A 27991-nucleotide genomic window follows, 5' to 3' on the forward strand; every position below is an offset into this window, starting at 1 on the left:
ATTACAGCCTTTGATTTATGTGTAATGAAGTTAGACAGAAAAGGTAACTGGGTTAAACATTAGCAGTGCATTACAGATCCGTAACCAGTTTTTTAAAAGGTTCCTGCTGAGATACAAAGGTATATTCGTGCTTAATTATCATGCCAGAGCAGAGTTTTGAATACGGTAATTATGCACACACTTGAACGATATTGTTTTCAATTGAAAGTAATTCTTGTTTGAGAACAGGAAGTGACGAAGATATGGGTTGGCAACTGTACTCAGTAGTGGATTTTGCTGCGAAACTAATTTAACTTGTTCAAAAAACATAAATATTGTAAAATAAATGTAATGTAATTTTAAGTTAAAAATAGGAAATAACATTTGTTTGTCTTTTTTTTTAATGTATATGTATGAACACGGTTTAACATAAATGAAGGAATATTACACATAAATAAATAAATGGCAAAACTTGGCGACTTTTGAGCTCTGATTTAAGCCCAATTTCAAACGCTGTTATGCATCCAGGATAAAGGGAAATCCTACAAGATTCCAATGGGAATCCTAGAAGACCTCGTTGGGATCGCCATTGGACTGATCGGCCTTTTGCCTTGCCTTGGCCAACTTGGCTGACAGTTCCGAAGAGCGAATGGTTTTGTACTGCAAGTAGGGGGAAATTAGTATTGCTATTATTATCATTTCTTAAACTATGTATATTAAGTTACCTCGCAGAAGTTCTTTTGCAGCACAATCTGGGAGATGAGGCGACGGCTCTCCCGCTGGCCAAAGTAGCTCTCGATGGTGTGCGGTGACAGTGCGAAAATCTCCTCGCCGCTGAGCGTGTGCAGCCTCTTGATGATCACATCCGAGAAGCCCTTGCCCCGTAGCCACTCCTCCACCTCGCGCGGCTTCGAGTTCTGTGTGATGAAGATCTCCGGCGTCTTTAGGATCTCAAGATCCTTGCGCTTCTGTCGTTGCTGCAGCATAACACGCAGCTCGTCATTAACATCGTCCTGCAGATAGTAGGCCTCGTCATCGGCATCGCAATCATTGCGGGCACGCATGGCTAAGTTATTCAAAAAATTGTAGAAAAATAAATTATAAATAAAAGTTTAAACTAAACAAATTCCTGTTATCCAGCTGACTTTTGCCTTGCTAGTTTTGGTTCTCATATTTCTTTGGTAAACAGTGGTTTTTATCTGGACTACATAAGGTCACAAATATCTTTGATAGCGGCAAAGATAAAAAATATGATAACAGTCGGGAAATCAGGCGAGTTCAAACTTTGTAAAAAATATAAAGTACCTTTGTGGAAGTTGGCTTAAAAGGGAATTTGTCTCCTTTACAATACATACATTATTGAAAGTTTTTAAAGATTTAAAGCAACTAAAAGTTCTTGACATAATATACTTAAAAGTCCTGCTACAATTTTTTTAATTTTCGAAGAATTAGTTAGTAAATTCTCCTGGAATTTTTAAATTAAAAGAAAGATAACTTGACTCACCTGCCAAAGCTCCTGCCGCTGCCATGTTCCGCTTGAGGGTGCCACTTGGCGTGGGCGGCTGACTGTCACTTGGCGGCATCGGTGGCGGAACGGGAACATTGGGCATCGAGTAGGAGCGCGGCATGGCCTTGCCGTTGGTCACTGGCTCCACGGGAGCGGTATACATAGCCATGGTGTTGCGATACAGTGGGTTATTAGCATCCGCGAATTCAGCGCCATTCTCCACCAGGGCCAGAGAGGCCAAGGACTCGGTGTCCCGACCATTTACTCCGGGCTCAAAGTTGTATGGAGTGAGCACGGTATGCGGCACGTAGCCAATGTTGCCGTACGAATTTCGAGCCTTCCACCAATTGCGGGAGTCGTCGATAATCTAAGATTAGGAAAATATAAATAAAGTCAAAGATGAGTTAAATATAGATTGGGAAAATAAATATCTTTATAAGCTTTGTTATCAAATTGAGAGATTAATCTCAAGTCTGATTAGATTATTTAAAAGCAAACTTTTATAGAAAGTCAAATGACTTCTTGGTATACAATTTTGTATTTAAATATCTAAAATATGTATTTGTATTATTTTATCGAACTTTATTTCCTCTTTGATATATCTAATAAATATACTGGGAATTCCCAAACTAGAATTTTCTGAATCACGTATATTTTTCTACGAAATCTTTATGGGCCTTGTTTATCTAAGCCTTTTTCGGAGGATATAGTTTATTATCTTTAAGATTTTTGTTATCATGAAGAGCATACAAATACCAAAATATCATAGATCTACTTTATCTATATTATATACGAACGTATCTTACGTCATTTAAGAGATTACCATCCGTAATCAAGTTAAGTCAAGTGCACTTAAATATTTAATAAACAACTCTAATACGAAATGATCTCAATTTAAATTATTTAGAAGCACTTTATATCGTATTTGAAATCTCAAAACAATAATTTAATATCTCATTTCTTTTCAATTTATTTTTACTTTTACTGTTTTAATACGAAACACATGCCTGACTTTATTCCAGTTTTGGTTTTGCTTGCTGCGTTATTAAGTGTCCGTATTTTACAGTGAATTGATGTGGGCTGCCCAAGCAGCATTGAATTTATTACAAAAAAATAACAAATTTTGGAAACCGTTACTTACCTCCAAATACTCCCCCTTGGTGACCTTCAGCTCCTTGTCGTTAGTGGGCTGTTTGTTGTAGGACACCTCGGCGATCTTGACATTCCGGCTCTCGAGGCGGTTCAACCAGGTGCGATTGCCGCCATCTGGACTCGGGGGAATGGGTATGGGCACTGCCAATGGCGAGGGTGTATTGGTCTTTTTCAGGGCGGGGGCCAGGTACGGGACCTCCTCATCCACCACCCAATCGGGGGACCAGTCATCGTAGAAGATTGGATGGTAAGAGCTCTTGTGATCCTTAAACTGATCCTTTGGGACTGTCCAGTTGGGACCTAGGCTTTGCCATAGTTGCTTCTCATTGGAGTCTAGGGCTCCGTTGAGGAAGGCAATCGTCTCTCTGCGCAGGAGGGGATTGACCACTGCCTCCGGCAGACCCGCGTCCACATAGATGTCATTGCAGACAGTGACGATAGTGTTTAGCGAGATAAAGACGTTGTGCACTGGATCAGTGGACTTGCTGAAGTGATTCTGCAGCCGGACGGAGTAGATCAGGGCCAGCTTTACCTTGGCCAGGATGTCGTGGAACTCGCTCTCAATGGGTGGACGGGATCGCAGGACCAGGAGTCCCTCGCCGTGAGGATTGTGCTGCTCCTTGCGGAGCTTCAGCTCATTAAGGGCCTCGGCAGCATAGTGGAGGCGGGCCATGAACCGCTCAATGTCCTCGAAGCAGTGATTAATAACTTGGACAGCCCGCTCGGTCTGCTCCTTGTCCATGGCGTTCTTCTCCGCCGCTATTTCCGCCACTGCTGCTGCGATTCCGTACTGATCCTTGGCCTGATGATTGTGGGTTCTGTCTGGCTTAGGTAGGAGGATGGGCGTCTTGTTGCGATCCACTGTGATGGGAGTGCCTTTGCTCAGCTGGAAAATATGACAAATATTTAATAGAAACATTTCTTAATTAATAATGAATATTTTAATCAAATACTTTCGGTTACTCGCAATCTGATAATCCATCTAAAAATATATTTCTATAATTTCATATTGATTACTCACCGTTTTTAGATCCTCCACCAGATGCACTGAACTGACGTCCGCCACCTGTGACGTTTCAAGATAAGATTATGAGTCCAAATTCGCCTTTGACTAAATCAAAGCTGTGAAATCTCACCTGGAAAATGTGCATCTCTGTGTTGCCCAGCGAGATGCCCGGCACTGAAAAGATCAGGATGTTGTTGTACGCCTCCTTGGGATCCTCGCTGATGAATGCTGTAGGCTCTGTGATTAGGCTGCCCGGGAAGTTCTCGATCTCCTTCATCTCACTGTCGAGCATCACCAGCCACTGGCCATTGAAGCTCATGAACATCTTGTGCGGCCAGATGCCTCCAGTTTTGTCCAGCTCGATCAGCAGCTTCATCTTCTCCTTGGGCTGCTTGATCTCCGCCTCGTTTTTCAGCTTGAAGGTGGCCAGGTGCTCCAGGGCGTAAGTGGGTTTGATTTCGTCATAATGCCCATTGCCGGCCATGTCGCCGTTTGGGATTCCATTTTCGTAGCCGTTACGTGGCATCCTAAAGTAACATTTAGTTGTTTAAATAGGAATTATATATTATTTGTTTGTATTCCAAACAATAAATCATAAATATATTTATTAGAAAAGGAAATAGAAAATAAACTGCGCACTTCTTTGCTATTTGTTTGATTTGTCTATTTGCTTTCTATGTACATTTTCTTTATTGATAACACTTACATAGAAACAATACCATGTAAACAACAATAATGGTCAAATAGCTTCTACAGTGTTTGCAATTTAGACTTCCGAGAATATCAAATATTATTTTCTCTTTAAAGAAGGGGAAAATCCCGTAAATTTTAAAGCAAAACGTAACATTTATGGGGACTTTAGAGAAACATTTCTTAGAAATCCTTATCCATTTATTTTCAATGTCGGGTCATTCCCCGTAATAATATGATATCAACGAGTGAAAAATCGGTCTATGTTTTTTCTTTTTTTAGTACTTTTAAGGCCTTTTAGGGCCTTGATCTGTACTTAAAAATATTTTTCAAACGTTCACTTAATCTCCTTTACAAACTCTTCTTTACAAGAGTTTCAATTACAATTTGGGATGACTCATCTTGCCTTAAATTTTCCAATTTAAATAACAAATCCCACACTTGGTTGTCAGGTGTACTACTAATCTATCTCCAGGCCTATATCGGCTTTAGTTTCCTGTCCATCTTTACCCATATTTACCCATTTATCACCGCGATGGGTCGAAAGTATCTCAAGGTTCTATTGCCAGCTTTGACCATTCTGATTCAAGCGTTGCGCAGCCTAAGGCTTCTGGGAAACTATTGATTCCCGATACCAGAGTGGACATTGGGATAGACGCCACTTGACAGAGATTCACACCTGTGCAACAAACTACATATTGGCTATTATATACATATGTAAAAACTCTATTTCCCCGTGTGTGTGGTAGCTACCTGCGCGATTAGATAAACACAATTAGGCACTGACTTTGCGATTGCCTTTGCTTTCTGCTTTTGCACCTTACTTTTGCAGTTATCACAAAGCCAGGAAATTCTTGGCACATGAAGCAATAATTAATGGAAGGCTCATTACATAAAGAGCCGAATATAATGGTAGTATCCGTATTTTTAACCATGATTAGAGCACGACTGAGATTCATTTAGTGCCTTCGCAGGCATGACATCAGATCCTGAGATACCCCGTATCTTTGGGATCTTGATTTACGAGCTGAGATCGGTCAGAGCGATGGCTGGTTACCTTGCTGTTCACACGGTGGCCCACTGTGATGGTTATTTATTCGGTAGCTGGAATCTTGTATTATTTATCTATTTATAATTGTGTTTCAGATGGCCCGAACTCGCACTCTCGACCCGCTGCGAATCAAATTCGAAAACCAACTAACCACCGACAGTGGGCCCAAAGGGAATTGGCCATATCAGCTGGCTCCTCATTAATTGATTGCCTGAAATTGTTACTTTTTTTTTCGTGCAGCCTGGCTGGCCTTATCGCAAAAGCAAAAGTGTGCCTTATCTCGCTGTTCTGCGATTGTGCATCATATCGCTCGATACGATACCCATTGGCACTTGGGGCAATCTTATCGCGCGCCAGAGAATAACAGAAACAAATATATGTATTTAGAAAGAGAGAGGGTCGCCTGGCGCTGGGGCTAGGTCTTTTATATCAGCAACAGAAGGTGATCGCATCAAATGGTCAGCAGCTGACCCTGGGCCCACCGACAAGCCTGAATTCCCTATCGGGCAGGTGAGGAATTTCGGAGAGTTTCCCCGCCACAACATGCCATTCCCACATTTCTAGCATATTTGCGCCAAGCGACAAGTTAAGTCGGGAATTTATGCATTATAGTACTGTGACTTGTTGGGGTGGAAACCTATATTTAATAGCCTGAAAAATATAATTTGCATAATGTCTAAAAATATAATTAAATGTGAATCATAACAAATACTTAAATATGACGAAAAGAGAACGCTTTAGAACAAAATAAAAGCCCTGACAGATTTTTCTTTTTATTATCAAGTCATCCGTTATTTAAATTATCTGCATTCCAAAGTTCTTTGGAGTTTTGCTTAATTAGAACCCATACATTACCAATCCATTAAAAGTGAACCATCAATAATTTTATTATTTAATTAAGAAAATATCTTAAATAAACAACCTTTTGTTATCAAATTGTTTAAATTTGCATATGAATCACTCTCTTAATTAAAAAACCCTCTCTTTATGACTGCAATGATTGCTTCGAAAGGTCTGGGGAAACATTTTTATTCGTTTGTTGGCCAATAAGTTTTATTGGTGCTAATTGTGACATTCTTGCCTTTTATTGGGGCCCGCAAACTAATTCACGTAATATCAGAAAAAAAGCGACCCTCATTACAGTTGAAAATGGGAATTGTTGAAAATGGCAATACACGTATCACACTTGCTGCAACACTTTCTGTAACGACTGTGATTACAGCAATATTGCGTGTCTCTAACGATGCAGCTTCTGAATTGAGTATTATAATTTCAGCAAGTAAACATTAAACAAAATTACAAAATTAAAACCTTTAATAAACAAACAAATATGTTTATTAAAGGTTTTAATTTTGTAATTTCCCAGTTAATCTTTGTGCATTAACAACTATGTAGAACGTTTAGTTTCGAGGTATTTATTGAGCTCTAAATCAGATTTTCTTTCTTGGGACTTAGGAACATAGTAATCTAAAATCGGTTTGGTGTGTATATAAGACATTTTTGTATCTTCCGAACTGCTTAGACCACATCGTCGCAGGCAACCAGTTGATTGCTGTAAGGAAACACAAAAGAAACCATCATTATGCTTGTAGATAATTGCTGTTGCCGGGCTTATCACTGAGGTACTCAGGTTAATATCAAATGGGAATCTAATTTTCTACCGTGTTGAGTCACAGCCCAGACAACCGCTGACAGGTTATCTATTGCGGGTAATGATTGAATGGCAAAATCAACACATACCTGGCGGATGGCAACTGGAAGATATTCTGGGGAACAGCTCTCACATCAGAGTTCAGACACAGAAGCTTGGAGCCATTGAAATGGCGATATTCGTTGAGGAGAGAGTCGTGCTTGTGGTCCGATTGTTGCCGATGCTGCTGATGCACATTCCAGAATTGTTCGCCTGAAATGTATAGATTATTTAATAGCAAATTAACTATAGTTTTGAGGGAAAAACTTACCCAATATGCAGCTAAAGGTGCGACCAATAGCTCCGCTGACAGGACGCTCAGAAATGCCACCCACAATCAGATCGATATCTGTCCAGCTGGAGTAGATGGTTTTCAGCTTTTCCAAAACCTTTCAAATTAATTAATAGTTAATAAAGAACAGCTATTAAAGAAATGGAATATATCTAACTTTAAATAGAAATTTATAAAGGTGTTAAAAATCTTAGTTGTTATTTTAAGTACACTCAAGTATAGTTCGTTATCTGTTAAAAATGCCCTTTAAAAACCCGAACCTACATCATTGGGAATAAAGCCTTCAAAGTCTTTCCAGCTAGTAACGGGTCTACGTAGACTGCAGATTTCAAAGTACTTGTGATAAGGCTGCAGGCCATGATCCCTGCCTCGTTGAATGTCGAATGCCAGGATATCGGCATGTGTGGGCTTGGTGTCCTTGTGCCAGACGACCTAGAAAAATGTTTAATATAAATTCTTGTAAATTAATGAAACGTTCAGACTTACATCTCCTGCATAGGACGCATCCATTTTCATGGTTCGCTGATTGAGCAAACTCTCGAGGATCTCATTCAGCTTCTGAGTCGTGTATTGCAGCCGGGGCTTGTAGATCTCTTCTTTCAGTTCAAACAGGTTTGTGGTAGGTAAATTGTTGCTAAAATAAACCATATTCAAAGTTTATAGAGTGCAATATATGTTTAAAATAAAAACTCACTCATCCAAGTCGTTATCCTTGACCAGATTATGCAGCTCATTGGGCAGCATGGAGAAGTAGAATCTTATGGCAGCCACTCCAAACTCATTCGAGATCTCCTGGGCCCGGTCACTTCTGCTCCGAGCTTCGTCGGCCAATTTCTTTCCCAGAACCTCTGGCAGCCACTCGTCTATGACCACTCGGCGATACACATCCACATTCACCGCCTTGGCCGCCTGGAACAGCTGCTCATCGCTCCAGCCGGATTTCCTGTCACTTAGCTCTCTGGCCAGGCGGTTGTGGTTGCGCATGAAGATCGTGTAGATCAGTATGGAGAAGGGACTGCTGTTCACCCGGGAATCGCCGGCTGCAAAACAGGTGGCATTGCCAGTGGCTCCCCAAGCGCAGAAGGAGTGTCCCAGGTCCTGGGTATCCCTAGTCATGGGCAGCAGGACATGATGGCGCTGGCCAATGGGTGTGGACTTTAACAGACCACCCCTAAACAATCTCATTTTCTCCTCCGCAGCCGAAGTGAAGCCATAGAGTTGGGAAAGGTCCAAGGAGGCAGTGGCCTGGTTGAGCTGGGGAGGCATAATAATATCAATATTATTTCCCATGATCTAGTACTGGCTCCATTCGCCTCACCTGCTCGGCACCTCCGAAATTGCAATCGGCCACGGCCAGCGCACTTCGCACATAGTTGAGGCAGCTGGGCACGTCGTATTTCCCACTGGGCTGGTACAGAATTGGAGCACATGCCGGGTGGCGGTGGCGGGGCTGAAGGTTATTTTGGTCACGGCTGCAGCACTCGATGGGAGCTCCGGTGCCTTGGGAATACAGAAGTTAATAATTGAATTTATTAAGTAAATAGAGCCCGCTTTAATTGATCGATTATTGGGCTTTAAGTTAAAGAATAGTAAAAGCTTTTAAAGAAAAACTCACTCATCGATTGTGAAACGGGCTTGCTGAGATCGTGCTCCACAAACTGAGCCCACTGAGCCAGACCCAGATTTAAATGAGATTTCTCCTCGGAGATTAGATCTTTGGCTTTCTGGATGGTATCCGGTTCGTAGAGAGCCTTGCTAATGGACCAGGCGGGCGGCTGGCTGACAGAGCGACCGGTTTCTGGAAACATCTGCAAGGATTGGGTTATATAACACATCCCTAAATATATTTCTGAAAATTCATCTTACCTCATGGAAGCCGTTTCTATAATGGGGCTCCAGTAAGCGCCGGAAAGCATGGTGACCCTCTCTGTTTCCAGACAGCAAGTTCTGGCACTCCTCTCGCAGACTGCTCCCCACAGGCAAGGGTATATTTTCCAGATAATTCCGACACTCATCTCCGTCGATGCCATGGCTCAAACATTGACTGTTGTACACGTACAAGCTAGACTTTAATATTTTAAGAGCTATTTCGCTGTCCTCCTTGGAAGCTCTATTGGGCAAAGTGTCCAGAAGTTGGATATGGGAAATGGTGCCATTCTGGACAGTAATCTCAGATCTTAAGAGATTTTCCTCTAGTCTGGAAAATTTTTAAATTAAGAAATATATTAAAAGTTAAAAAAATATATATAATAATAATATAAAAAAATAAATTAACAAACCTTTTTTGTCTGTTTACGGAATCAAGTCCGGAGTTGACAAATTCCAACCATTTCGCAGAAGTAATTCCGTTTAAGTACGATCTGGCTTCATTTCTTATATCAGTTCTTGCTAAAAAATATTAAAAAGAAAAATATATATAAATATGGAAGCAACCTTTCAAAAGTTTCCATATGTTTTGTATTCTAATTAACCGTAAATAATGGTGGGAAAATCTTTTTAAACTCAATTAAAATACGTTTTACCTATTAGGCAAGAATGATTTATGCCCCTGGAATATTCCACAAATGAAGCGCTGTCAACACTTTAATCAAGACGACTTAAAAAGTACAATAATATTGCAAAGGTCAGTGCAGTTAGGTAAAGTGTGTTATTCAATAAATAAAGATGGCTTTTGGGGATTTTTTATTGATCATTATCAAAAGTCTAGGTAGATTCCCGCTTCAATAGGAAAAGGTTATTAATACGTAGACTTGCTAACAAATGTTAATTGAAATGCATTCATATATAAATACTCAATTTGTTGGTAATCAGAAAAAAAAATCATTGATTATAATTGCCACGCCTTCACAAATCTATTTGGAGCTGTTTGTAAACATTTGTTCAATAAGCTTTTTATATATTTTTAAGTGATAAGCAAAACACTTTTGTGTGAACTTTTGAAGCGATAATTTAGGAATTCCCATCAGGTTCAATATATGTATATATTTTTGACTCTAGTAACTGACGTTACAGGGAACAAGTGCAGTCATTCGCGATGACATAACACGTGAGCTTCAACAAAAAGAGTAAGAGAGACCACTTTTTGCTTTGCTATATCAAAAATCAAACAAAAAATTATTATACCCTTGCAGGGTATTATAATTTCAGTCAGAAGTTTGCAACGCAGTGAAGGAGACGTTTCCGACCCTATAAAGTATATATATTCTTGATCAGCATCAACAGCCGAGTCGATCTAGCCATGTCCGTCTGTCCGTCTGTCCATCTGTCCGTCTGTCCGTCTGTCTGTTTCTACGCAAACTAGTCCCTCAGTTTTAACGCTATCTGAATGAAACTTTGCATATAGTCTTCTATATGCTCTCACTGCTATATATGTCGGAACGGGCCGGATTGGACGACTATATCATATAGGTCCCATACAAATGTCCAATAAATTTTTAGAAAAAAAATTATAACTTTGCTGTTTTTCAATATTTTTGCACCATTTTTTAGATATGGCCATTTTATATTATTTCTGAATTTTGGTAAAAATTTTATGAAAATCGGACGACTATATGATATAGCTTCCATAGGAACGATCGGGAAATTAATAGGAAAAAAATTATAGCTTCGTTGTTTTTCAACGTATTTGTATCTACTCTGAGATATAGGCTTTTTTTATTGTTCTAGAATTTTGGTATAAATTTCATAAAAATCGGACAACTATATCATATAGCTGCCATATAAACCGATCGGTAGATGTAGAGAAAATGTAAAGCTGGGAATGCAAAACTGTAACTGTCAAACTGTAAACATAATAAGTATAGGTAAAATGTAATGAAATAATATCTGCAAGGGTATACAAACTTCGGCGTGCCGAAGTTAGCTTCCTTTCTTGTTATTTTTCATATCTTTAAAACCAATTAAAATCCACATCATAAATGAATTTAAAAACATTTAACCGCTTCCTGGTAATCCCAGAAATATATGCTTGTAACCCATTGACACTTTTATGGAGGTGATGGACTGAATAGCTTAAACAAGCTATAAAATGAATACTGATTAATTCAACCTATTAGATTCACCGCATTCAGGTTTGTTGTTGTTTATTTTCTGTGCTCTCTCATATGATATTTGAATAAAAAAGTGTTTTATCAACAACACCGGTAGACAGGGATTTAAATTGTATTTAGATTTATGAAGTAAGAATACTATTCTATAGATAATATTTCATGACTTACGATTTGGGAAATTAAAACTGGTAGCATCGCAGATGGAGGGCAGTATCGATGCTCCTATTATAAGAGCCAGCAGGCAGATGCACTTGTCTCCAGCCATTGCACTGTTCTTTGTCCCAGAATTCAGAGTTCTCAGGGCAAATACATGGGCTCTCGCTTCTGATTCACAAGATTCACAAGCCGCGGCAACACGTCAATGAAATTTAAGTCACGTCGCGAGTGACTGATAAGGAAGTAATTCGAACTGCGACTCTGGCTCTGGCTGGGCTCTCCGTGCTATTTTGTCGTCCGTACCGTTCCAATAAACCGTGTCGATGGCTCAGCCGCTCGTAGACTACTGAGATGCGGCCAGATCTCGGCGGAATCACAGCCGCTCAGCCGGATCATTATCACGCATAATGGAGCTCATCATCTGGCTTGGGAGCGTGTTCTCTCGGGGAGCAAAAAATCGAAAAAGCGTAAACAAATGTTATTTTTGTTATTTGGCACGCGGTGAATCAATCCGTGTGAGTGTTCTTCCCCAACAAAAAGCAGAACAAACACCCACGTAATATGTAAATGACAACCACACCTGGGTAGATATATATTATATACCACTGTCCACGCCTTAATCATGAAGCAATTGATACCCAATGGTTTCGAGCGTGCCTTTGTCATTTTACAAATGTAATTAAAAGGCTGGCCGTACAGTGTAATTTTAAACGAGGCGCCGATACTACTTTTTTCGATAACTTTTACCAGGGGTGAATCGATAAGTAGTAGCGATAGTGCTCCGATGCTTTGCCAGCACTAGTTATCGACATGGTAATCGCTTTTATTTCCACCTCTAGCCAGTTTTACTAAACAAGCGTTTTTCCGAAAAATAAATTGGATTTGATCAATAAAAGCGAGGAAACCCAGCAGCCATGCCAGCTTTAGACGCGGAAGCCACCGAGGACCAGTTCAGCAATGACCAATCCAAGCCGATGTCCGGGCCCATTGTCGGCATCATCTATCCGCCGCCGGAAGTCAGAAGCATCCTTTGCAAAAAACCGAAAAATGTTTACACAATTTACATATTTAAATCCTAATCAAAGTTACAGGTTTAATGCGTTTTCCCATGCTCAGTTACCCATGTTCTAACTAACAGATATCGTTGACAAGACCGCCAGCTTCGTGGCCCGCAATGGACCGGAGTTTGAGGCCCGTATCCGGCAGAACGAGTTGGGCAACCCGAAGTTTAATTTCCTGAATGGAGGCGATCCCTACCACGCCTACTACCGACACAAGGTCAACGAGTTTCGCGAGGGCAATGGTGAGTCTGGAAAACTTACCACGGAGCACTCCTTATTATAACATTCTTATAGATGCCGGTATCACGGCCGTGGCCGGTATGAAAGCGCTGGCGGTGTCCAGTGCCGCCCAGCAGCGCCAGCAGGAACTCTTGAAGCAGGTGGTGGAGCAGCAGTTTGTGCCCAAAGACCCACCGCCGGAATTTGAATTTATCGCCGATCCGCCATCCATTTCGGCTTTGGATTTGTAAGTTTAGCTACCCTTACAGCTCATCTTATTGTTTATCTTCAAATCTTTTCTATCAGGGACATTGTGAAGCTAACAGCTCAGTTTGTGGCCCGTAATGGCCGCCAGTTCCTGACCAATCTGATGAGCCGCGAGCAGCGCAACTTCCAGTTTGATTTTCTCCGTCCCCAGCACTCGCTCTTTCAATACTTCACCAAGCTGCTGGAACAGTACACCAAGGTGCTGATCCCGCCCAAGGATCTCCTGGGCAAGCTACGGACGGAGAGTGCTCCGGGCAGGGCCAGCATGAACCAGGTTTTGGAGAACGTCAAATACCGGGCCAACTGGCAGCGCCACCAGGAGGCACAGCGTCGCCGCGAGGAGGAGAAGATTGAACGGGAGCGCGTAGCTTACGCCCAGATCGATTGGCACGACTTTGTGGTGGTGGAGACGGTGGACTATCAGCCCTTCGAGTCCGGCAACTTCCCGCCGCCCACAAATCCAGACGAGGTGGGTGCCCGCGTGCTAATGGAGGAGCGTCTTATGGAAGAGGAGGGCGACACCGAGATGCAGATTGAATCGGATGACGATGACGACGCCCATGTGCCCAGTCACTTGGAGAGCGGCCTTAAGCTTTCGCAGATGGAGAACCGTGTGGGCATTCAGATGAAGAACGTGTCCTCCTACGGTCAGCCGACAGGTGCCAAGCGCGACAATACCCAGGTGCAAGACATGGACGAGGCCTCCAGCGACGAGGATACTCCGACGACCAAGCTGCAGCCCTCGGTGGCGCCCATGCTGCCCCCCACTCACGACAAGGTGGTGGTCAAGAAATACGATCCCAAAGCCACGCAACCCAAGCCGGCGCCGATGCCCACGGACGAGTACCTCATCTCACCGATCACGGGCGAGAAGATTCCGGCCTCCAAGGTCTCGGAGCATATGCGCATCGGTCTGCTGGATCCACGCTGGGTGGAGCAGCGCGACAAGCACACCGTGGAGAAAATCAATCAGGACAACGTTTTTGCTGCGGGTACTGCGATCGAGGCGAGTCTCAAGCAATTGGCCGAACGTCGTACCGATATCTTCGGTGTGGGTGACGAGGAGACGGTTATTGGCAAGAAGCTGGGCGAGGAGGAGACCAAGAAGGACGATCGCGTGACCTGGGACGGCCACACGTCCAGCGTGGAGGCCGCAACGCGTGCGGCCAGAGCGAATATCACGTTGGAAGAACAAATCCACCAAATCCACAAGGTCAAGGGTCTGCTGCCGGACGAGGAGAAGGAGAAGATTGGGCCCAAGCCGGTGGGCAACAAGGCCACGCTATCGGCCCCACCGCAGCCATCGACCAGGTCTCAGACCAGTCACTCCAGCCAGAGCCAACACCATCAAGGTGGCGGCGGCGGCGGTGGTCACCACGGCCATCACAGCATGCACCATCATCATCCGCCGCAGCAGCATCCGCAGGCGCCACAGCATCCGCCCCACCATCATCCGCAGCAGCCAACGCAACCTGTAATGGCGCTCATGCAGCTGCGTCCGCCCATGATGCGTGAGTATACCTGATTCCTGGCCATCTCATTCGAGGACTAATCAATGTTGCTTTCGCAGAACCACCCTATGGAGCTGGCAGTGGGGGCTACATGGGCATGCAGTCGGGTGGTCCACCCCAACAGCTGGCACCAGCTCCGCCGGTTGAGTTAATTGAGGAAGAGCCGCCAGCCAAAAAGCTGCGTTCCGAGGATAACCTCATACCAGAGGCGGACTTTATTGCCTCGCACAAGGTGGGATTCACACTAAAACATCTTGAGAATTATTATATTATTATTATTATATTTTCCAGAGCCCCGTAACTATTCAGGTTCAAGTGCCCAATTCTGACAAATCCGAATGGAAGCTGAATGGCCAAATGATAGCCGTAACCATGGCCCTTTCTGAACCCATTACCAACCTCAAGACGAAGCTTCAGGATGAGACTGGTATGCCTCCGGCCAAGCAAAAGATCTTCTACGAGGTAAGAGTTGTGACTATCTCACGAAACGAAGAAAATACTATTAAACAATTATGCTTTCCAGGGCATGTTCTTCAAGGACAGCAACACGATGGCTTTCTACAATCTCGTGAACGGAACCACAGTGCATTTACAGGTCAAGGAGCGTGGTGGCCGCAAGAAGTAGACCGAGAATCAATTACAAAGGCCAGCCGGCACCCAATTAGGAATGCTCCATATGTAGACATTTATTTGTATATGGGTTTTCGCATAAATTTGTAATAAATCGTCAATCACAGAATTAAGTTAATTGCACTTAAGTTTTCTTTTTTCTCAATTTCAGGTGGCATTAAAAATTGGAGTGTACATTGTAGGAATGCAGTGGAGTAGTACAAAACGGAATGTCGCGTCTAGGCCAGAGTTCGCGCCATATCGCGATATCGCAGCAGCATGTGAGCATAGATGTCTGCACTGTCCTTGTGTGGCTCACAGACGAGCTGCAGCTTGTTGGGCGTCAGACTCAGGACGTAGTCCTTGTAACTAAGCGGGGTAGTCCCCTCACTCAGTTCGTTTCTGTAGAGAACATAGGCGGCTCTAAAGGCAGCTCCCATCAGGGCGGCCTCACTCTCAGTCTGCAAGTATTGCAATTATAATTAATAAAATAAAATAAAATAATTAATATAAAATAAACACCTGGATATGGACGGGGGCATTAAACACATCGGCGATGGTTTGAAGGATTGATTTATTGACAGATGCCCCGCCAGTGGCAAGGATTTGAGTCTCGTTTCCAAAATGGAAGCCCATGTCTTCGGCAACTGCGCGATGGTGCAACATCTGGCCCTCAATTAAGGCACGAATTTCAATTTCAGGTGAGCTGAATCTGTGGAGTATAAAAATATTACATTATTTTTTTCAATTGGTTTAAAATTAGTATTTAGACTCACTTGATAACGCCCTTGGCGGCGTCCGCTGGGTGGGGCATGCTATCCTTATTCCAACGCAGTGTGCCCTTTGCCTTGGGAATAATTTCCATTTCGTTAAAGTGAACGGCCATGTTGCCAAAGTTTCCACGTGGCGTGGACTCGAGAAGTTCGTTGAATTTTTGCCAATCTCCGCCGGCCTCCGTCTTGTTAACTTCCTCGCGGACCAAAGACCCATTTCTAAAACTAAAAATGCGAAAAATAGAAATATATAAAAATCATTTGCTTCGTGAATAAACCTACCATAGCAGTCCCATGTATTCATCTGTCTCGGTTGGGTGGCATAGCACATGGCCCTCCTCCCAGTTGAGGGGTTCCTTCATGCTCATCATTAGCGTGTCGCTGGTTCCAAGAGAAATGCTTAGCCAATTGCTATCCACCAGCATGCCAGCCAAAGCCGAGGGATTGTCACCCGTGCAGGCCACTACTTTGCAATCAGCCGGGAAGCTGAAGCGCTTCACAAAGTACTCGGAAACGGAGCCCACAATCGCATTGGGACTGACAGCTTGACCCAGACGTTCTTCCAGATCAGGGGCACAGGCATTCAGGCAGGCCTTCGACCAGTTTTTCTGGCGGATGTCCAGCAGATTCATTCCGGAGCCATCGCTAAAGTCAATGGGAGCCACGGCGCCGAGAAAGAGCGAGGCCAGGAAGCTGCTGACCAGTGAGATTCGTTGGGCGTCCTCGTAGGCGTGCGTGCGTTGCTGGTAAATCTTCCGGATCTGCGGACCCGTGAAACGCTCGTAGCATTTGGAGCCCGTCAGCTCCACCATATCGAGGTGGCCCCCAATGGCCGTCTCCATTTCCACGCACTGTTTCGTGGTAGAGGCGTCCATCCAAATGGGAGTACGGTTCACGACAAAGGCGGAGTCGTCAATTTGTGAGTGCAGGAACTTGTCGGGATCAAGGTTCTCCAGCGCGGCAATACCGTGCTTGGACCAGTATAAGGATCCATGCTGCTGTCCAGAGCCACTGATGGCCGCCACGGTGCTCAGGTCAGCTTCCTGCATCACCAGGCGATCCAGGACAATGTCCATTGCCTTTACCCACATCACGGGCTGCACAAAGAACCTAGATGGGGGAGAGAAAAGTGGGTCAGAAATTAACTTGATTAAGGACTCGGGATGCGCTTACTCATTCTTGTTGGGTCCTGGATTGGCTCCACCCACGGTCCGGAACTCTGGCAAATCGCTGTCGAATTTCACTTCCGCCGAGGCTACCACCTCCAGACAAGAGTTAAGAAGGATGGCTTTGAGCTGGAAGGGGGAAATGGGAGAGCAAATTAAGATACGCAGGCAGACGACACACCTTAAAAGTAACGATCAAACACAGAGGGCAACTAGGAGTCACCGCTGGCGTCATTGCGGAATTGTGAAAGTTATTGGGGTGGTTAAGATAGTGCGGCGGGGGCCAATACGCCGAACGTGAATTGTAATATTCAAACGCTAATAGTTAAATTATTGTGTGTGCCCATGCGCTTAGCAGATAAGCGGGAAGCGAGCCCCGGCAATGGGCCGCTGATAAGCAGTGTGGTGTCTGGCTCTTGGGAAACAGGTTCTGTTCCGACCGAAGCTGCGAGTTCCGCGCGAGAGATGACCTTTTTAATAACCCCATTCCCACGCAGACGAACGAGATGGAAATGGTGGTGGGGACGCCTTCGCATCTCTCAGATACAAAGATACTACGTAGGCAGCTACCGTTCTGGGGGCTTTAGTCACCTTTTGGGTACTCAGGTCGAAGCCCAGGAAGGCGCGTTTCAGCTGCTGCGGTCCCATGTTGGCTCTGCTTCCGGTTCGCTTGGATGCCTGCTGTAGTCTGCCAGTTGGATCTTCCTCATGCGGCGCTAGTCTTCCCGATTTCACGGGTTAAATAGCCGGAATTCGTAGCTTTTGTTGATTTGGACGGAATGGTGTGACCGTTGCTTGTTATTGAAAAAATCTCAACTTTAACTGATTTCCATGGCAACGCACTGGAAAAAATTTTGAGTCGGAACTATTCATTTATACTATTATGACATTAGCGCATTAATAAGAGATTTCATTAAAGATTTAACAGCGCTATAGCGCTATTTCAACTGAATTTGAGTGTTATAGGGCCATTAAAACTCTATTGTTCCCCATTTCTCCGCTCTCACGATCTATCGATAGCTGAATGACGTGCCTATCTTGTAGTAAATAAAGAATACCATTTATAAGAATTGCTTTACTATTTTTATAAAAGAGAATTATTATATTTTTTCTATTTAAATTTTCTCGCCCAGTTTGGCAATATTTAATTGCCCTCTTATTACAAATAAAAAAGAAACTTGCATGATGTAGAGATGGAAAAACGCCGATGTATACTGCCGATATATCGATTTTTCTTCTCGAGTACCATTTCGATAGGGTGATATTTATAAATATTTCTCACATCCCTAGATCAGCCCTGAAAGGAAATTGCTAATAATTGAAAAAATTAAAATTAATACAAGTGTTAAGTAGGTCCGATTGGGAGAACATGGCACTAAACTACGAGGAGATGAGCTGGTCGGGTGAGTTTTCCGCTTTAACCGGCTCCGCAGCATGCGGGCCCACGTCAGTAATCCAATTGGCATGTGGAGGAAAATGGGAGCAGAGCATGAATGAAAAGTGGACGACCCTAATCCGTTCACCCTTTGCAGATGTGCGGGATCAGTTCAGGAAGTGGCGCGAGGAGACCGGCCGCCACAGCGAGGAGGTGGTGCAGCTGTGGGTGGCGGTGCTGGAGGACAAAGTGCACAAGACCGGCAACGAGCGCCACCTTATCTTGGAGCAGGTGATCATAGCGGCTTTGGACACTGCCCGCTTCGACATCGCTACCCAGTGCACCAAGCAGCTGGCCCTGGAGTTTCCGGGCAGTCTGCGCGTGATGAAGTTCAAGGCGATGCGCTACGAGGCGTTGGAACAGTACGACGAGGCGGATGAGGTGTTAGATGTCATAATTGCCAAGGACGAGACCAATGCCGCGCCCCGAAAGCGCAAGATTGCCATTCTGAAGGCACGCGGTCGACGGGTGGAGGCCATCAAGGAGCTCAACGAATATCTGAAAAAGTAATGAGTAGGGGATCGATAGTGTCACAGGAATACCCCTAAAAAATGTATATTCCCGCAGGTTTATGTCCGATCAGGAGGCTTGGCATGAACTGTGCACCTTGTACTTGGCTATGGGCGAATTTGGCAAGGCGGCTTTTTGCATGGAGGAGGTTCTGCTGCACAATCCCCACAGTCATCTGATACACCAGCGGCTGGCGGAAATTCGCTACACAATGGTGAGCCTCTAGGGAGTTATATTTAAGCGTAAAATCCTTTTACAAACCTCTTTTCCCTACAGGGCGGCGTCGAGAATGTGGAATCAGCTCGCACTTACTACTCCCAGGCCCTGAAGCTCAACCCTCACAACTTGCGTGCCTTGTATGGGATTTACTTGTGCTGCAACTACTTGGCCAACTCGAGGGCTGTTAGCTCCAAGCGCAAGGAGCTACAAAAGCTGGCACAATGGGCCCTGGAACAGGTGTCGGAGCACACGACCAAACAATCCACAATCAAAAACAACGACAAACTGATTATGTCACTGGAGGCTGCCTTAGCGAACCTGGAAATCAAATCGAATTGACCAACAAAAGCACTAATGGATATCATCCCGTTCGTGTAATAGATGCCAGAAAGTAATGATTCCAAATATTCTCAGAAATGGGTTTTCAGTTTCTGTTTCTTAAGCGAAAATAACATAGATAAAGCATTAAAAGAAGTGGGAGTTAACAACTATTTTATTGTCAAAGCATACAAGCTAGTATTTTTTGATGTTAAAGAATTGGTGATGGCTTCGAGTTCGGATTTATAGCCTTGAGTATATTGGGTAGGCAAAAATAGTTCTGTAATAAAGTTAGAGAAATTATTTATCCGAGATGGCTGGCATTCCATTGAAACTTCAAGACAAGACTCAGGCATTGCTTTCTTAATTTACGGCTTACTTTATTTTATATCTTTTTGGGTGACCTCCATTTCGAAAACAAGAGCACACTTAATCTGGCCCACGAATTGATGCAACATTAATCGGACATTGAACGGCATTCACAATGCTGTTAAAACGAGCACAATATTTACTCAGAAGATAGGTGCTATTATACTATACCCGCTGTTGATCGTCTCATGAGTCCATTGACTCGCTTTATTGTAAAAATTGCTTCAATGCACTAGATTAATTCTCACTAGGCTCGTGCATGTCCAACATCGTCATACATCTGCATATGCACATACGCGCACACTCGGTTCATGGCATGTGTGTGTATATATTTCCATGCATCGTACTGTAGGTGCAATCGACGACTGCAGGGCATCCGAGGGCAGCGCTGATAGTCCAGCGGACGGCTAAAAATAGTCCAACAATGGGACAGAATGCAATCTACAGAATACCCCTCCCACCCAGCGCCATCGCCAGTGGACTTCAGTTTGTGGAGGAGCCGTTGCCGTAGGTCCGCCCACTGCGCGATTTCCTCGAATGTTTCACTCGGAAGAAGTTCTTGAAGGTGAGGGCGGGTGCAGAGCGGGGCTGCTTCTCTGAGTTGCTGGTGGAGTCCTGACCGTGCCCCTGCGACGAGGAGAGCTCCGTGTGCCCTCCACTCCCGCTGCTCAGGCAAACCGGCAGTCCGTCCAGGTATTTCAGGTGTGGCAGGACCTGCAGGGTATAGTCACGAGGTCCCTGATTACCAAAGACTGTGCGGATACCAGGATTGCCCATGCAAGACAGCTGCTCCAGTGAAGGACACTGCCGCTCGATGCGGTGTATCCAGTCAGTTATGTTGGCAATATCGCAGTTGTTGATCCTGCAACATTATATGTGATTTATGGTAACCGGAAGAATAGGCTGAAATCTATTTAATCACCACAAGATCCTTAAGCTCGGCAAATAGGGAAAGGTGTTGAGGTCTAGGTTTACGTTGCGGTCCAGGATGAGTGTGTCCAGGTCCTCGAAAAATGAGAGAAACTTGAGATTTCGGAAATCGTTGTGACTCAAATCGAGGAACTTGGTCTGTGCCGCAAACTTGTCGGCCAGGCGCCGTGGAATGGTCTTCAGGTTCTCATATGCCAGCGATATACGCCCGTTGTCTTCGAGAATGCTCTCCGTGAAGGACACATCTTCACTGGGACAGCTGCTGGTGGAGATGTTCCCGCTGAAGTACGGATTCGGAGATATCATCTTGCCCTCACTGGGTCCAGTCAGGTAGACGTCGTTGTACTCGTAGTTGAGACTCTCCAGCGACTGTATGTTGGCACAAGTCCTGAGCACCTCCGTCAGGCAGAGATTCGATGGGCTGGCACGCGGACGAACTGATTACTGATGATATTTTAGGGTGGGTATGATGGACAACCTCTCACCTGTCTTCGGAGTTTGAGCGTTCGGAGGTGGATGTCCCAGACATCCTCATAACTGGTAAGCAATAGTCGCGTTCGGATTGGGTTGGTCTGCTGGCAGTCGGAGGCCGTCTGATTTGTCTTTATTTTGGTCCAACGTCAGTGGCAGACTGAGAAAAAAAATGACACTTGATTCTCGCTCCGGGCAGATTATCTCAGTCTTTCCGCTCTCCATGCAAACAAGTGTCCGAGTGTGTGTGTGTATATTGAAACAATTGTCATCTTGGTGGTCTCAATTACCCGGCGCACTTAAAGAACACTTGGAAAAATAAATCGAATTTTTATTATAAAAATCTATTGTTTATGTTATATATGTTTATTAGGTTTTGTTACAAATGTAGCTCTTTGAACAAGGCTAACTCTTTTTCAATCAAACAACTGGTCTATCTTTCAGGGGTGTTCACAGCCCAACTCGTGTGACCCATCTTATCATACTGGTAAAGTGTATATTAAAAACAATATTTTACATTTAAAATTGTATCAGAGAAAATTATAAATTGTTATTTTAAAAATAATATTTCTAGTTGTCTTAACTTCTTATGGATCCAAATTAAATGAAATAAATTACAAAAATTAATATAAAAACTCTGGCTCATTTCTTCAGTGTACAAAGATTAGTAACTAGAATGCACAAACACATGTAAGACAAAGGTTTAAAACAACAAAACAAAGTAAGTACGAGGAACTGTATTCTATTGTGTTCCTTTGTTGATGTTGATACCCTGCAATGAAATTATCTAGTGACGTGGTATGTTAATTCTTATGCTTGCTTAGAGTAAAAATTAATTACCCACCCTACAAGTTTCTTACCTGGTTTTGAGTACCTTTAGAGAGGGTATGAAAGTATCACATCTTATCTCCAGGTACTCCTCCGCTTTTTACCATAACGTGCCTACTTTGTGTTATTATCAGATGAACTTGGTATTAGTGATAAGCATAAATGATATTATTCAGAATTTTCTTACACTTACGTGGCTGAAAAAATGTAAAGGGTGTCACAACGATGGTGCTTTAAAAATAGGTTTATTTACCACTATTTACAGTAATTCTCCTCATATAAGATTACATATTTACATCTAAATGTTGTTTACGCTTTTAAAGCATGGAATTGATTTGTGTGCTTTTGTTTATATGGGCTGGAAGTGTTGACAGATAGATTGTCATGCCGTTTGCAGCCGGAAAAAATAAAGAAAACGTGAAAATATGTTGGGTATGTGATATTTCTCTAGTTTTAAAGTTTTGCACCATTTACATTACATCAGTGCTCTTTTTATTAATCTTGTTTTGGCTTTTGAGCTAGTATGATTTAAGCAATGTCTGCTATAAAAACCAACCCAAATGAGAAATTATATCTTAATTAACATCTACTATGTACACATGTATGTATATCAAAAACTTACCTTTATCGGATGATCCTTATTAATATCACTTAGGGTTAGATCTTTAGCAAAACAAATTGAGATGAAAAGGGAACATATATAAACTATTACGGCACTATAATAATATGACATCCCTTGATAAAAGTTAAAAAAGATACGTTCATGGCCGTTTTTATATATTTTTAGATATTTAATTTATTTTATATTTAATTTAATATTCATATATATTATATTACATATTTATCCTAAGATAAAATAATTCATTAGATCTCATTGATGACCATTGCTTATAGCTTAGTAAGAAGGTGGATCTTTGGAGGCCCCCCTGTGGTCCCAGCTGATTAGAGATCTGATATGTCCAGGCTGATGTGTAAGCTTTGCGCTGACAACTCACTCTCACTCATTCATTAACTTAATTCGTCTATGGGCACTCGTAAAGCACTCGAACCCAATGCTAGGCCATCTCTCTACTATGCCATACTATCATACGATATACACCAATATAGTGGCCAGAGCGCAACGAAATATGGGGGCGCGGCGGACTTTCGCTCTCGGCGGTACCATAGCTATAGCTCCCCACTGGTACTACCGCTCGCCGAGCGAATGCGACGGGCTGGAGCGTGGTGGCGCTCAGTCTGCTCCCTGCTCTAGACCCCAATAGTTCGGCGCGGCCAACACGCGAAGCTCGCAAGATCGATCCGTAGACGAGTCGGAATCCGAATCCGATTTTATAGAGAGTGTGCGTGTGTGCGAGTGTGTGTTTTTTGCGGCAGTGCACAGCTGTTGACTAATTCTCAATCGGTGCTTTTGGCCTCGAGGAGTCGTCGCAAGTCGAGTCACTTCAAATCAGCAGCGGTAATAACAAAAACACACAACTATGACGAGAGCTTTACATAAATGTGCAATTGAACAAGCGAGCATAACAAAAACAAAATTGAGTTTGTTATTGATTACTCGGGTTGCCAGTGGCACCACCTTCCCAGTTCACCCAACGCTCATAAAATCGATTCATACACAGAGGGGCAAAGTGTCTCGAAAATATAGTGATTATTTCACATAAAATGGGTCAAAGAAATTAAATGTAATATTAATTAAATAAAAAAATCGATATTTTTAAATTATAATATGTGATTTTCTATAAATATTTGCTTTAAATGTCATAAGATAATCGGGATTGCTATAAAAACAATTTCCTCTACCTAACGTTTTATTTAACTTTAAATATTTCATATAAACATTTACTACATTTATTCAGTTAAATAATTCGTGAGATGTTTTAGTAAATCTTTACCCTTAACTAATAAAAAAGAATTAAAATTTCATTATATTTTTTGAACCTTTTTAAAGCTTAATTTTTGCACAGTGATAGAACCCCCCCACACCATACATTGATAGCCCCACATATGTTTTTATTGATTAACTGACAACATACGATGTACATATGTATGTACAGACATACTATACATCATCAATTCAACGAAAGAGGTCTTTCGCTCTTATCTCGCCTTCTGGCGCGTGTTTACCTCCAGTGAATTTTAATGCTGATTTGTGTCAGATTACAATTCGCATTTGTGGAAACTATTCCACTGTCTTAGTTCAGTGGCTTTACTGTTGGACAGTGGAGCATGGAATTTGTGCAATGTATGTGTATATTATAATGGCATTGGCCAAAAGCAGGTTTTTTGGCTAAAAAGCTCAAGTGTCATGACCACTTTTGCTTGGTGCAAAGAGACCCTAAGTAATTGCAGTATTCTCAAAGCCAATAAGATCTCAAATTTAATTACTCTCCGGGTAATGGTTATCCATTAGTAATAAATATGTTTCTTTGACTTATTTGTTACAAAACAGAAATTAGTTAATAAATCCATCAAAGGTAAACACCCTTTCAGTTTCCACTGTATCTGAGGCTCAAGTGGAAATGGGCATCTGCGAAACGAGTGAGTTCATTGATTAAAAGTGCTCAGCTGACGTTGGCGTTTCTTTCTTTGTGAATCTTATCAGAGACCGGCGGCAACAAAAATAGGAAAACCAATTAAAAGCACCAATACATCAGATGGCATGAGTCTTTATGCGATGCAAAACGCGTTCGAACCCCAGGGCATTCGATTGTAAGCGTCGTATTAATGCAGAATACTGGCGTAGTACTCGTCCCCCATCGAGAATCGTGCAAAGTCCACCAAGAAATCACTTTTTGTGTCGATCAACGTTTATCATTAGCTGGCGAAATGTGCTAAAATCGAGGCACTGGCAAAACCAGACATTGGTGCTGGTCTACTAGTATTTCTCCAGCAGAGTGAGTCGGTAAATATTAGATATTTTCACTAGAAATCGGAAGTTCTAAGCTAATGAAATGGATCGTGTGTGGAGCTAATGTAACCGTGCGAGAATGGAATTGCTTTTGTACGCTTTCGTAATGCCAGATTTCAAGGGCAGGCCACAATGCGTGAATGCTAATTTGGCGATGCGACCTTTCGCTGTCGCTTTCGGAATACGAGCACCGAGTAAAATATGCAAAAACCGCATTCAAAACCAATAGCCAGCAGTGGCAGCATGTGTTTCGATTTTTCTATACCTCGCAGCCCACTGGGCGTATACGTATTTCTCGGTTTATTTCCTTGGAAAACAGCAGTAGGTTCTACTAATTGTTTGATTTTGATTTATTGTATTATTTCAAGCTTGAGAGAAATAGTATCTATAAATAATGTGCCAAGTACCTGGTACCCAGCAGTCAGTACGAAAATATATATCTTTTTGTTTGTTGCTTCTTTCATTTCGTTTATTTTCGTTTTCGGTTTGCTTTTGCGTCATGCAAACTATGGAGTTTTATTTCTGGGTTTTCATTAGCGCATCTGTTTTTGTCCTAAAACGATTTCCTACAAAAATATATATATCTATAAGTATATAATATATTAAGCAAATCACAAAAACTAAAAGATAAGGATAGTGGCAAGTCCACAACTTATCGTCTTGGTCTCTTTGACATTGGAGTCGAGCCTATCGCTGGGATATACGAATAAGCAAGGTCACAACCTCCTCATTTAAAATATTAAATATATTATATAGTCACGGTTCAAGGCACTTGGGTAATTGTAATTTACAAAAGTACGGAAATTGTTTGATAAACTTGACTAGATATAATTTTAATTACCGAAAAAACGTAAATGATAATACAGCTTTTGACTCCTTTCTTAGTTTCAAAATAATTTCTTTATAAAAAAGAATATAGTTTATACATTTTTTAAGATTTATAAGTTATAAATATATTTAAAAAACGAGTATGAGAACCTTTCCAAATATAAATTTTAAGCTCGGTATCAATTTTAAAAGACCCATAAATTTCGTTGCTACTTTGTTATTTGCAAAAAACCACCCAACCCAATGAAACTCAGAAATTAGATAAGCCATTCTTTGGTAATTACCTAATAGGGGAAAACGATTTCCTGGCCACTTGCTACTTATCAATATTGCAATATTTGCCCTTACAGGTTATAGTAAATATTGTCGTAAAAAAGGCCTCAGGTGATAAACTTTTCCGGCAGCAGTGCAAAGTGTCAGGCGTGATTGATTTTTGGTTTATGCCATCGCGGGTGTCGTCGCACCACATTTTCGCATGACAAAAACAGTAAAAAAAAAAAAAATTAAATAAAATCAATGCCAGCAACGTGCGAGCAAGGGAAAAGTAAAAAGTCAGGTGGCGTCTTCCCCACCTGGTCCGAGTCCATGCGAACTGGAATTTCAGTCGACTCAAAGTCTATGTCGGCGCACGCCGGGTTAATAGAATATCACAACTGTAAAGTACAGAGTATATATTAAATATATATGGGAAAATATAGCTGCGCTCCGGGCAGCGTCCAATTTATTCGGCGGGCGACATTTAAACGGTGGAAGGACAGGGTCAGACACTTAACCGCCGTGTTCCATTTCAATTCCGATCTCCTAGTCGGGAAGTGTGAGCTCTCATAGCTCGTGTGCCGGGAATGCTAATTAGATGCTTACTTTTCCCCTAGAGCGTCTGCTTAGTCAGCACATTTCTCGATCAAATAACAAATATGTAATTAATTCTACGCAATGCTTTTCAATTAATTTATTCAATGATATTTTTTGTGCAATTCCAGGGTTCTCAGTTCCAAGCGTTCTCCGAAAAAGGCACAATGACTGGATCAGGTAAATATTTAAATTATTACGATACCGAAAAGCTGCATTTAATGCTTTGCCAGCCTAACAATTGATTCGAAACAACAATTCTTAAAATTACTTGTTCTACAGCTTTCGCTTTAAATGCCACCAAACGATCGTGACCTATTGTTCAATAATTTTATTTTAAAGCACACTTTTAGGAACATTTATTTTCTGTATCAAGTAAAATAATTTGTAGAAAGTTTGACGATTTATTAACGTTGTTGTAAGGTTTAAAAAGCCTTCTAAATGTTTTTATTTATATTTAAAATTTGAAACTGTTTAATAATGTTATTTACAAAATTCTTGTATGACCTTTTCCTTTTATTTAATAATTTGTAATATTATTTAAGTGCAGATTGAAAGTTTTAAGTTGAATAATAATAATTACATATATCTTTTTGTTGTAATACATTTTTGAAATAGCTTATCTAATTATTTTTTATTGATCTATCTTGCAGTTCACGATCCCAAATGGAGCTTGGAGCGTCGCGAGTCCTCTGGCCATTTGGTGTGGCGCAAGGATTCGCCGGAGTCAAAGGTCCGTTTCCGTTTTGACGTCGAGGTTCTAGAGTTCGAGAAGCATCCGCACGAGGAGCTGGACGAAAAGGAGGACCACTTCTCCATCACCAGCCTCTCGGCGACAGTAGCCTTGTGTGCCACCTGTGTGGCCGTGGTGGCCGCCTCCGTCTTCCTGCCCTGGTATCTCATGGAGAGGGTGGGATCGCTCTGAGGGATCAATGGCAAAGGCACTAGCTTCTTGTATATAGGTACAGCCTTGACGGTATTAAGTAGACTCTTGTACATAAACAAGCGTAGATTTAACTAATTGTAAATAGTACGTATGTATGTAAATAGACTGTGTGGTTAAAAAAAAAAAAGCAATAGAGTTTAAAAAACTCGCGGTGCAATAGCCTGGCGAATGTGACTTTGACATATTGGATTGTATTTTAGGA

At 42.4% G+C, this 27991-nt stretch overlaps 7 protein-coding genes across 12 annotated transcripts; 3 read left to right on the forward strand and 4 right to left on the reverse strand.

Moving 5' to 3' along the window:
• Positions 1-362: 362 nt before the first annotated feature.
• Positions 363-5517, reverse strand: LOC108071465 (epidermal growth factor receptor kinase substrate 8). Of its 2 annotated transcripts, none has more exons than XM_017162229.3 (7): positions 5392-5517; positions 3775-4171; positions 3660-3704; positions 2628-3524; positions 1484-1853; positions 705-1045; positions 363-639 (listed from the first exon to the last, which is right to left on the reverse strand). In XM_017162229.3, exons 2-7 carry the CDS (start codon positions 4168-4170, stop codon positions 544-546), a joined length of 2145 nt encoding a protein of 714 aa, XP_017017718.1. In that variant the 5' UTR covers position 4171; positions 5392-5517; the 3' UTR covers positions 363-543. The 2 variants fall into 2 exon arrangements, with proteins under 2 accessions (XP_017017718.1, XP_017017717.1); XM_017162228.3 differs by lacking the exon at positions 5392-5517 and adding an exon at positions 4855-4948.
• A 1267-nt stretch (positions 5518-6784) lies between these two features.
• Irc (Immune-regulated catalase) lies at positions 6785-11926 on the reverse strand. Its single transcript, XM_017162222.2, has 11 exons — positions 11585-11926; positions 9647-9755; positions 9234-9564; positions 8983-9175; positions 8686-8867; positions 8062-8621; positions 7854-8001; positions 7632-7799; positions 7347-7464; positions 7126-7288; positions 6785-6937 (listed from the first exon to the last, which is right to left on the reverse strand). Exons 1-11 carry the CDS (start codon positions 11679-11681, stop codon positions 6904-6906), a joined length of 2103 nt encoding a protein of 700 aa, XP_017017711.1. The 5' UTR covers positions 11682-11926; the 3' UTR covers positions 6785-6903.
• Positions 11927-12409: 483 nt separating this feature from the next.
• Sf3a1 (splicing factor 3a subunit 1) lies at positions 12410-15383 on the forward strand. The gene is made up of 7 exons (XM_017162200.3): positions 12410-12595; positions 12711-12875; positions 12928-13099; positions 13159-14630; positions 14690-14862; positions 14922-15092; positions 15154-15383. The coding sequence occupies exons 1-7, from the start codon at positions 12487-12489 to the stop codon at positions 15253-15255; spliced, it is 2364 nt and encodes a 787-aa protein (XP_017017689.1). The 5' UTR covers positions 12410-12486; the 3' UTR covers positions 15256-15383.
• On the reverse strand, positions 15292-17988 carry LOC108071447 (xylulose kinase). Its single transcript, XM_017162201.3, has 6 exons — positions 17770-17988; positions 17186-17307; positions 16295-17122; positions 16016-16237; positions 15762-15951; positions 15292-15700 (listed from the first exon to the last, which is right to left on the reverse strand). Exons 1-6 carry the CDS (start codon positions 17824-17826, stop codon positions 15479-15481), a joined length of 1641 nt encoding a protein of 546 aa, XP_017017690.1. The 5' UTR covers positions 17827-17988; the 3' UTR covers positions 15292-15478.
• Positions 17989-18426: 438 nt separating this feature from the next.
• LOC108071455 (ER membrane protein complex subunit 2) lies at positions 18427-19972 on the forward strand. The gene is made up of 4 exons (XM_017162215.3): positions 18427-18581; positions 18711-19119; positions 19181-19337; positions 19400-19972. The coding sequence occupies exons 1-4, from the start codon at positions 18548-18550 to the stop codon at positions 19679-19681; spliced, it is 882 nt and encodes a 293-aa protein (XP_017017704.1). The 5' UTR covers positions 18427-18547; the 3' UTR covers positions 19682-19972.
• A 95-nt stretch (positions 19973-20067) lies between these two features.
• On the reverse strand, positions 20068-22615 carry MESK4 (Misexpression suppressor of KSR 4). Of its 3 annotated transcripts, none has more exons than XM_017162217.3 (5): positions 22452-22615; positions 22291-22372; positions 21445-21739; positions 20952-21380; positions 20068-20891 (listed from the first exon to the last, which is right to left on the reverse strand). In XM_017162217.3, exons 3-5 carry the CDS (start codon positions 21492-21494, stop codon positions 20513-20515), a joined length of 858 nt encoding a protein of 285 aa, XP_017017706.1. In that variant the 5' UTR covers positions 21495-21739; positions 22291-22372; positions 22452-22615; the 3' UTR covers positions 20068-20512. The 3 variants fall into 3 exon arrangements, with proteins under 3 accessions (XP_017017706.1, XP_070142903.1, XP_070142904.1); XM_070286802.1 differs by having other exon boundaries at positions 22291-22375; XM_070286803.1 differs by lacking the exon at positions 22452-22615 and having other exon boundaries at positions 21445-21590; positions 22291-22397.
• An 868-nt stretch (positions 22616-23483) lies between these two features.
• LOC108071412 (uncharacterized) lies at positions 23484-27969 on the forward strand. 3 transcript variants are annotated; one of them, XM_017162158.3, is made up of 3 exons: positions 23484-23714; positions 26975-27023; positions 27497-27969. In XM_017162158.3, exons 2-3 carry the CDS (start codon positions 27011-27013, stop codon positions 27766-27768), a joined length of 285 nt encoding a protein of 94 aa, XP_017017647.1. In that variant the 5' UTR covers positions 23484-23714; positions 26975-27010; the 3' UTR covers positions 27769-27969. The 3 variants fall into 3 exon arrangements, with proteins under 3 accessions (XP_017017647.1, XP_017017644.1, XP_017017645.2); XM_017162155.3 differs by lacking the exon at positions 23484-23714 and adding an exon at positions 25468-25487; XM_017162156.3 differs by lacking the exon at positions 23484-23714 and adding an exon at positions 26766-26910.
• Positions 27970-27991: the final 22 nt, after the last annotated feature.

Source organism: Drosophila kikkawai, chromosome 3R (genome assembly GCF_030179895.1).
Source record: "Drosophila kikkawai strain 14028-0561.14 chromosome 3R, DkikHiC1v2, whole genome shotgun sequence".
Lineage (NCBI taxonomy): Eukaryota > Metazoa > Arthropoda > Insecta > Diptera > Drosophilidae > Drosophila > Drosophila kikkawai.

Coding starts and splice junctions, on each gene's coding strand:
- MESK4 (XM_017162217.3), bottom strand. CDS start 21,494: ATGAGGATGTCTGGGACATCCACCTCCGAACGCTCAAACTCCGAAGAC. Junction 21,381..21,444: donor CGCTCAAACTCCGAAGACAG/GTGAGAGGTTGT, acceptor TCCGCGTGCCAG/CCCATCGAATCTCTGCCTGA. Junction 20,892..20,951: donor CCGAGCTTAAGGATCTTGTG/GTGATTAAATAG, acceptor ATAATGTTGCAG/GATCAACAACTGCGATATTG.
- Irc (XM_017162222.2), bottom strand. CDS start 11,681: ATGGCTGGAGACAAGTGCATCTGCCTGCTGGCTCTTATAATAGGAGCA. Junction 9,756..11,584: donor CAGTTTTAATTTCCCAAATC/GTAAGTCATGAA, acceptor AATATTTTTTAG/CAAGAACTGATATAAGAAAT. Junction 8,002..8,061: donor AAGGATAACGACTTGGATGA/GTGAGTTTTTAT, acceptor GGTTTATTTTAG/CAACAATTTACCTACCACAA.
- LOC108071447 (XM_017162201.3), bottom strand. CDS start 17,826: ATGGGACCGCAGCAGCTGAAACGCGCCTTCCTGGGCTTCGACCTGAGT. Junction 17,308..17,769: donor TCGACCTGAGTACCCAAAAG/GTGACTAAAGCC, acceptor TCCCCCTTCCAG/CTCAAAGCCATCCTTCTTAA. Junction 17,123..17,185: donor CCAGGACCCAACAAGAATGA/GTAAGCGCATCC, acceptor TCCCCCATCTAG/GTTCTTTGTGCAGCCCGTGA.
- LOC108071465 (XM_017162228.3), bottom strand. CDS start 4,913: ATGGTCAAAGCTGGCAATAGAACCTTGAGATACTTTCGACCCATCGCG. Junction 3,525..3,659: donor TGGTGGAGGATCTAAAAACG/GTGAGTAATCAA, acceptor CATATTTTCCAG/CTGAGCAAAGGCACTCCCAT. Junction 1,046..1,483: donor AGCGGCAGGAGCTTTGGCAG/GTGAGTCAAGTT, acceptor TGAATAACTTAG/CCATGCGTGCCCGCAATGAT.
- Sf3a1 (XM_017162200.3), top strand. CDS start 12,487: ATGCCAGCTTTAGACGCGGAAGCCACCGAGGACCAGTTCAGCAATGAC. Junction 12,876..12,927: donor CGAGTTTCGCGAGGGCAATG/GTGAGTCTGGAA, acceptor ACATTCTTATAG/ATGCCGGTATCACGGCCGTG. Junction 14,863..14,921: donor ACTTTATTGCCTCGCACAAG/GTGGGATTCACA, acceptor TATATTTTCCAG/AGCCCCGTAACTATTCAGGT.
- LOC108071412 (XM_017162156.3), top strand. CDS start 26,848: ATGCTTACTTTTCCCCTAGAGCGTCTGCTTAGTCAGCACATTTCTCGA. Junction 26,911..26,974: donor CTCGATCAAATAACAAATAT/GTAATTAATTCT, acceptor GTGCAATTCCAG/GGTTCTCAGTTCCAAGCGTT. Junction 27,024..27,496: donor AGGCACAATGACTGGATCAG/GTAAATATTTAA, acceptor TCTATCTTGCAG/TTCACGATCCCAAATGGAGC.
- LOC108071455 (XM_017162215.3), top strand. CDS start 18,548: ATGGCACTAAACTACGAGGAGATGAGCTGGTCGG. Junction 18,582..18,710: donor CGAGGAGATGAGCTGGTCGG/GTGAGTTTTCCG, acceptor CACCCTTTGCAG/ATGTGCGGGATCAGTTCAGG. Junction 19,120..19,180: donor CTCAACGAATATCTGAAAAA/GTAATGAGTAGG, acceptor ATATTCCCGCAG/GTTTATGTCCGATCAGGAGG.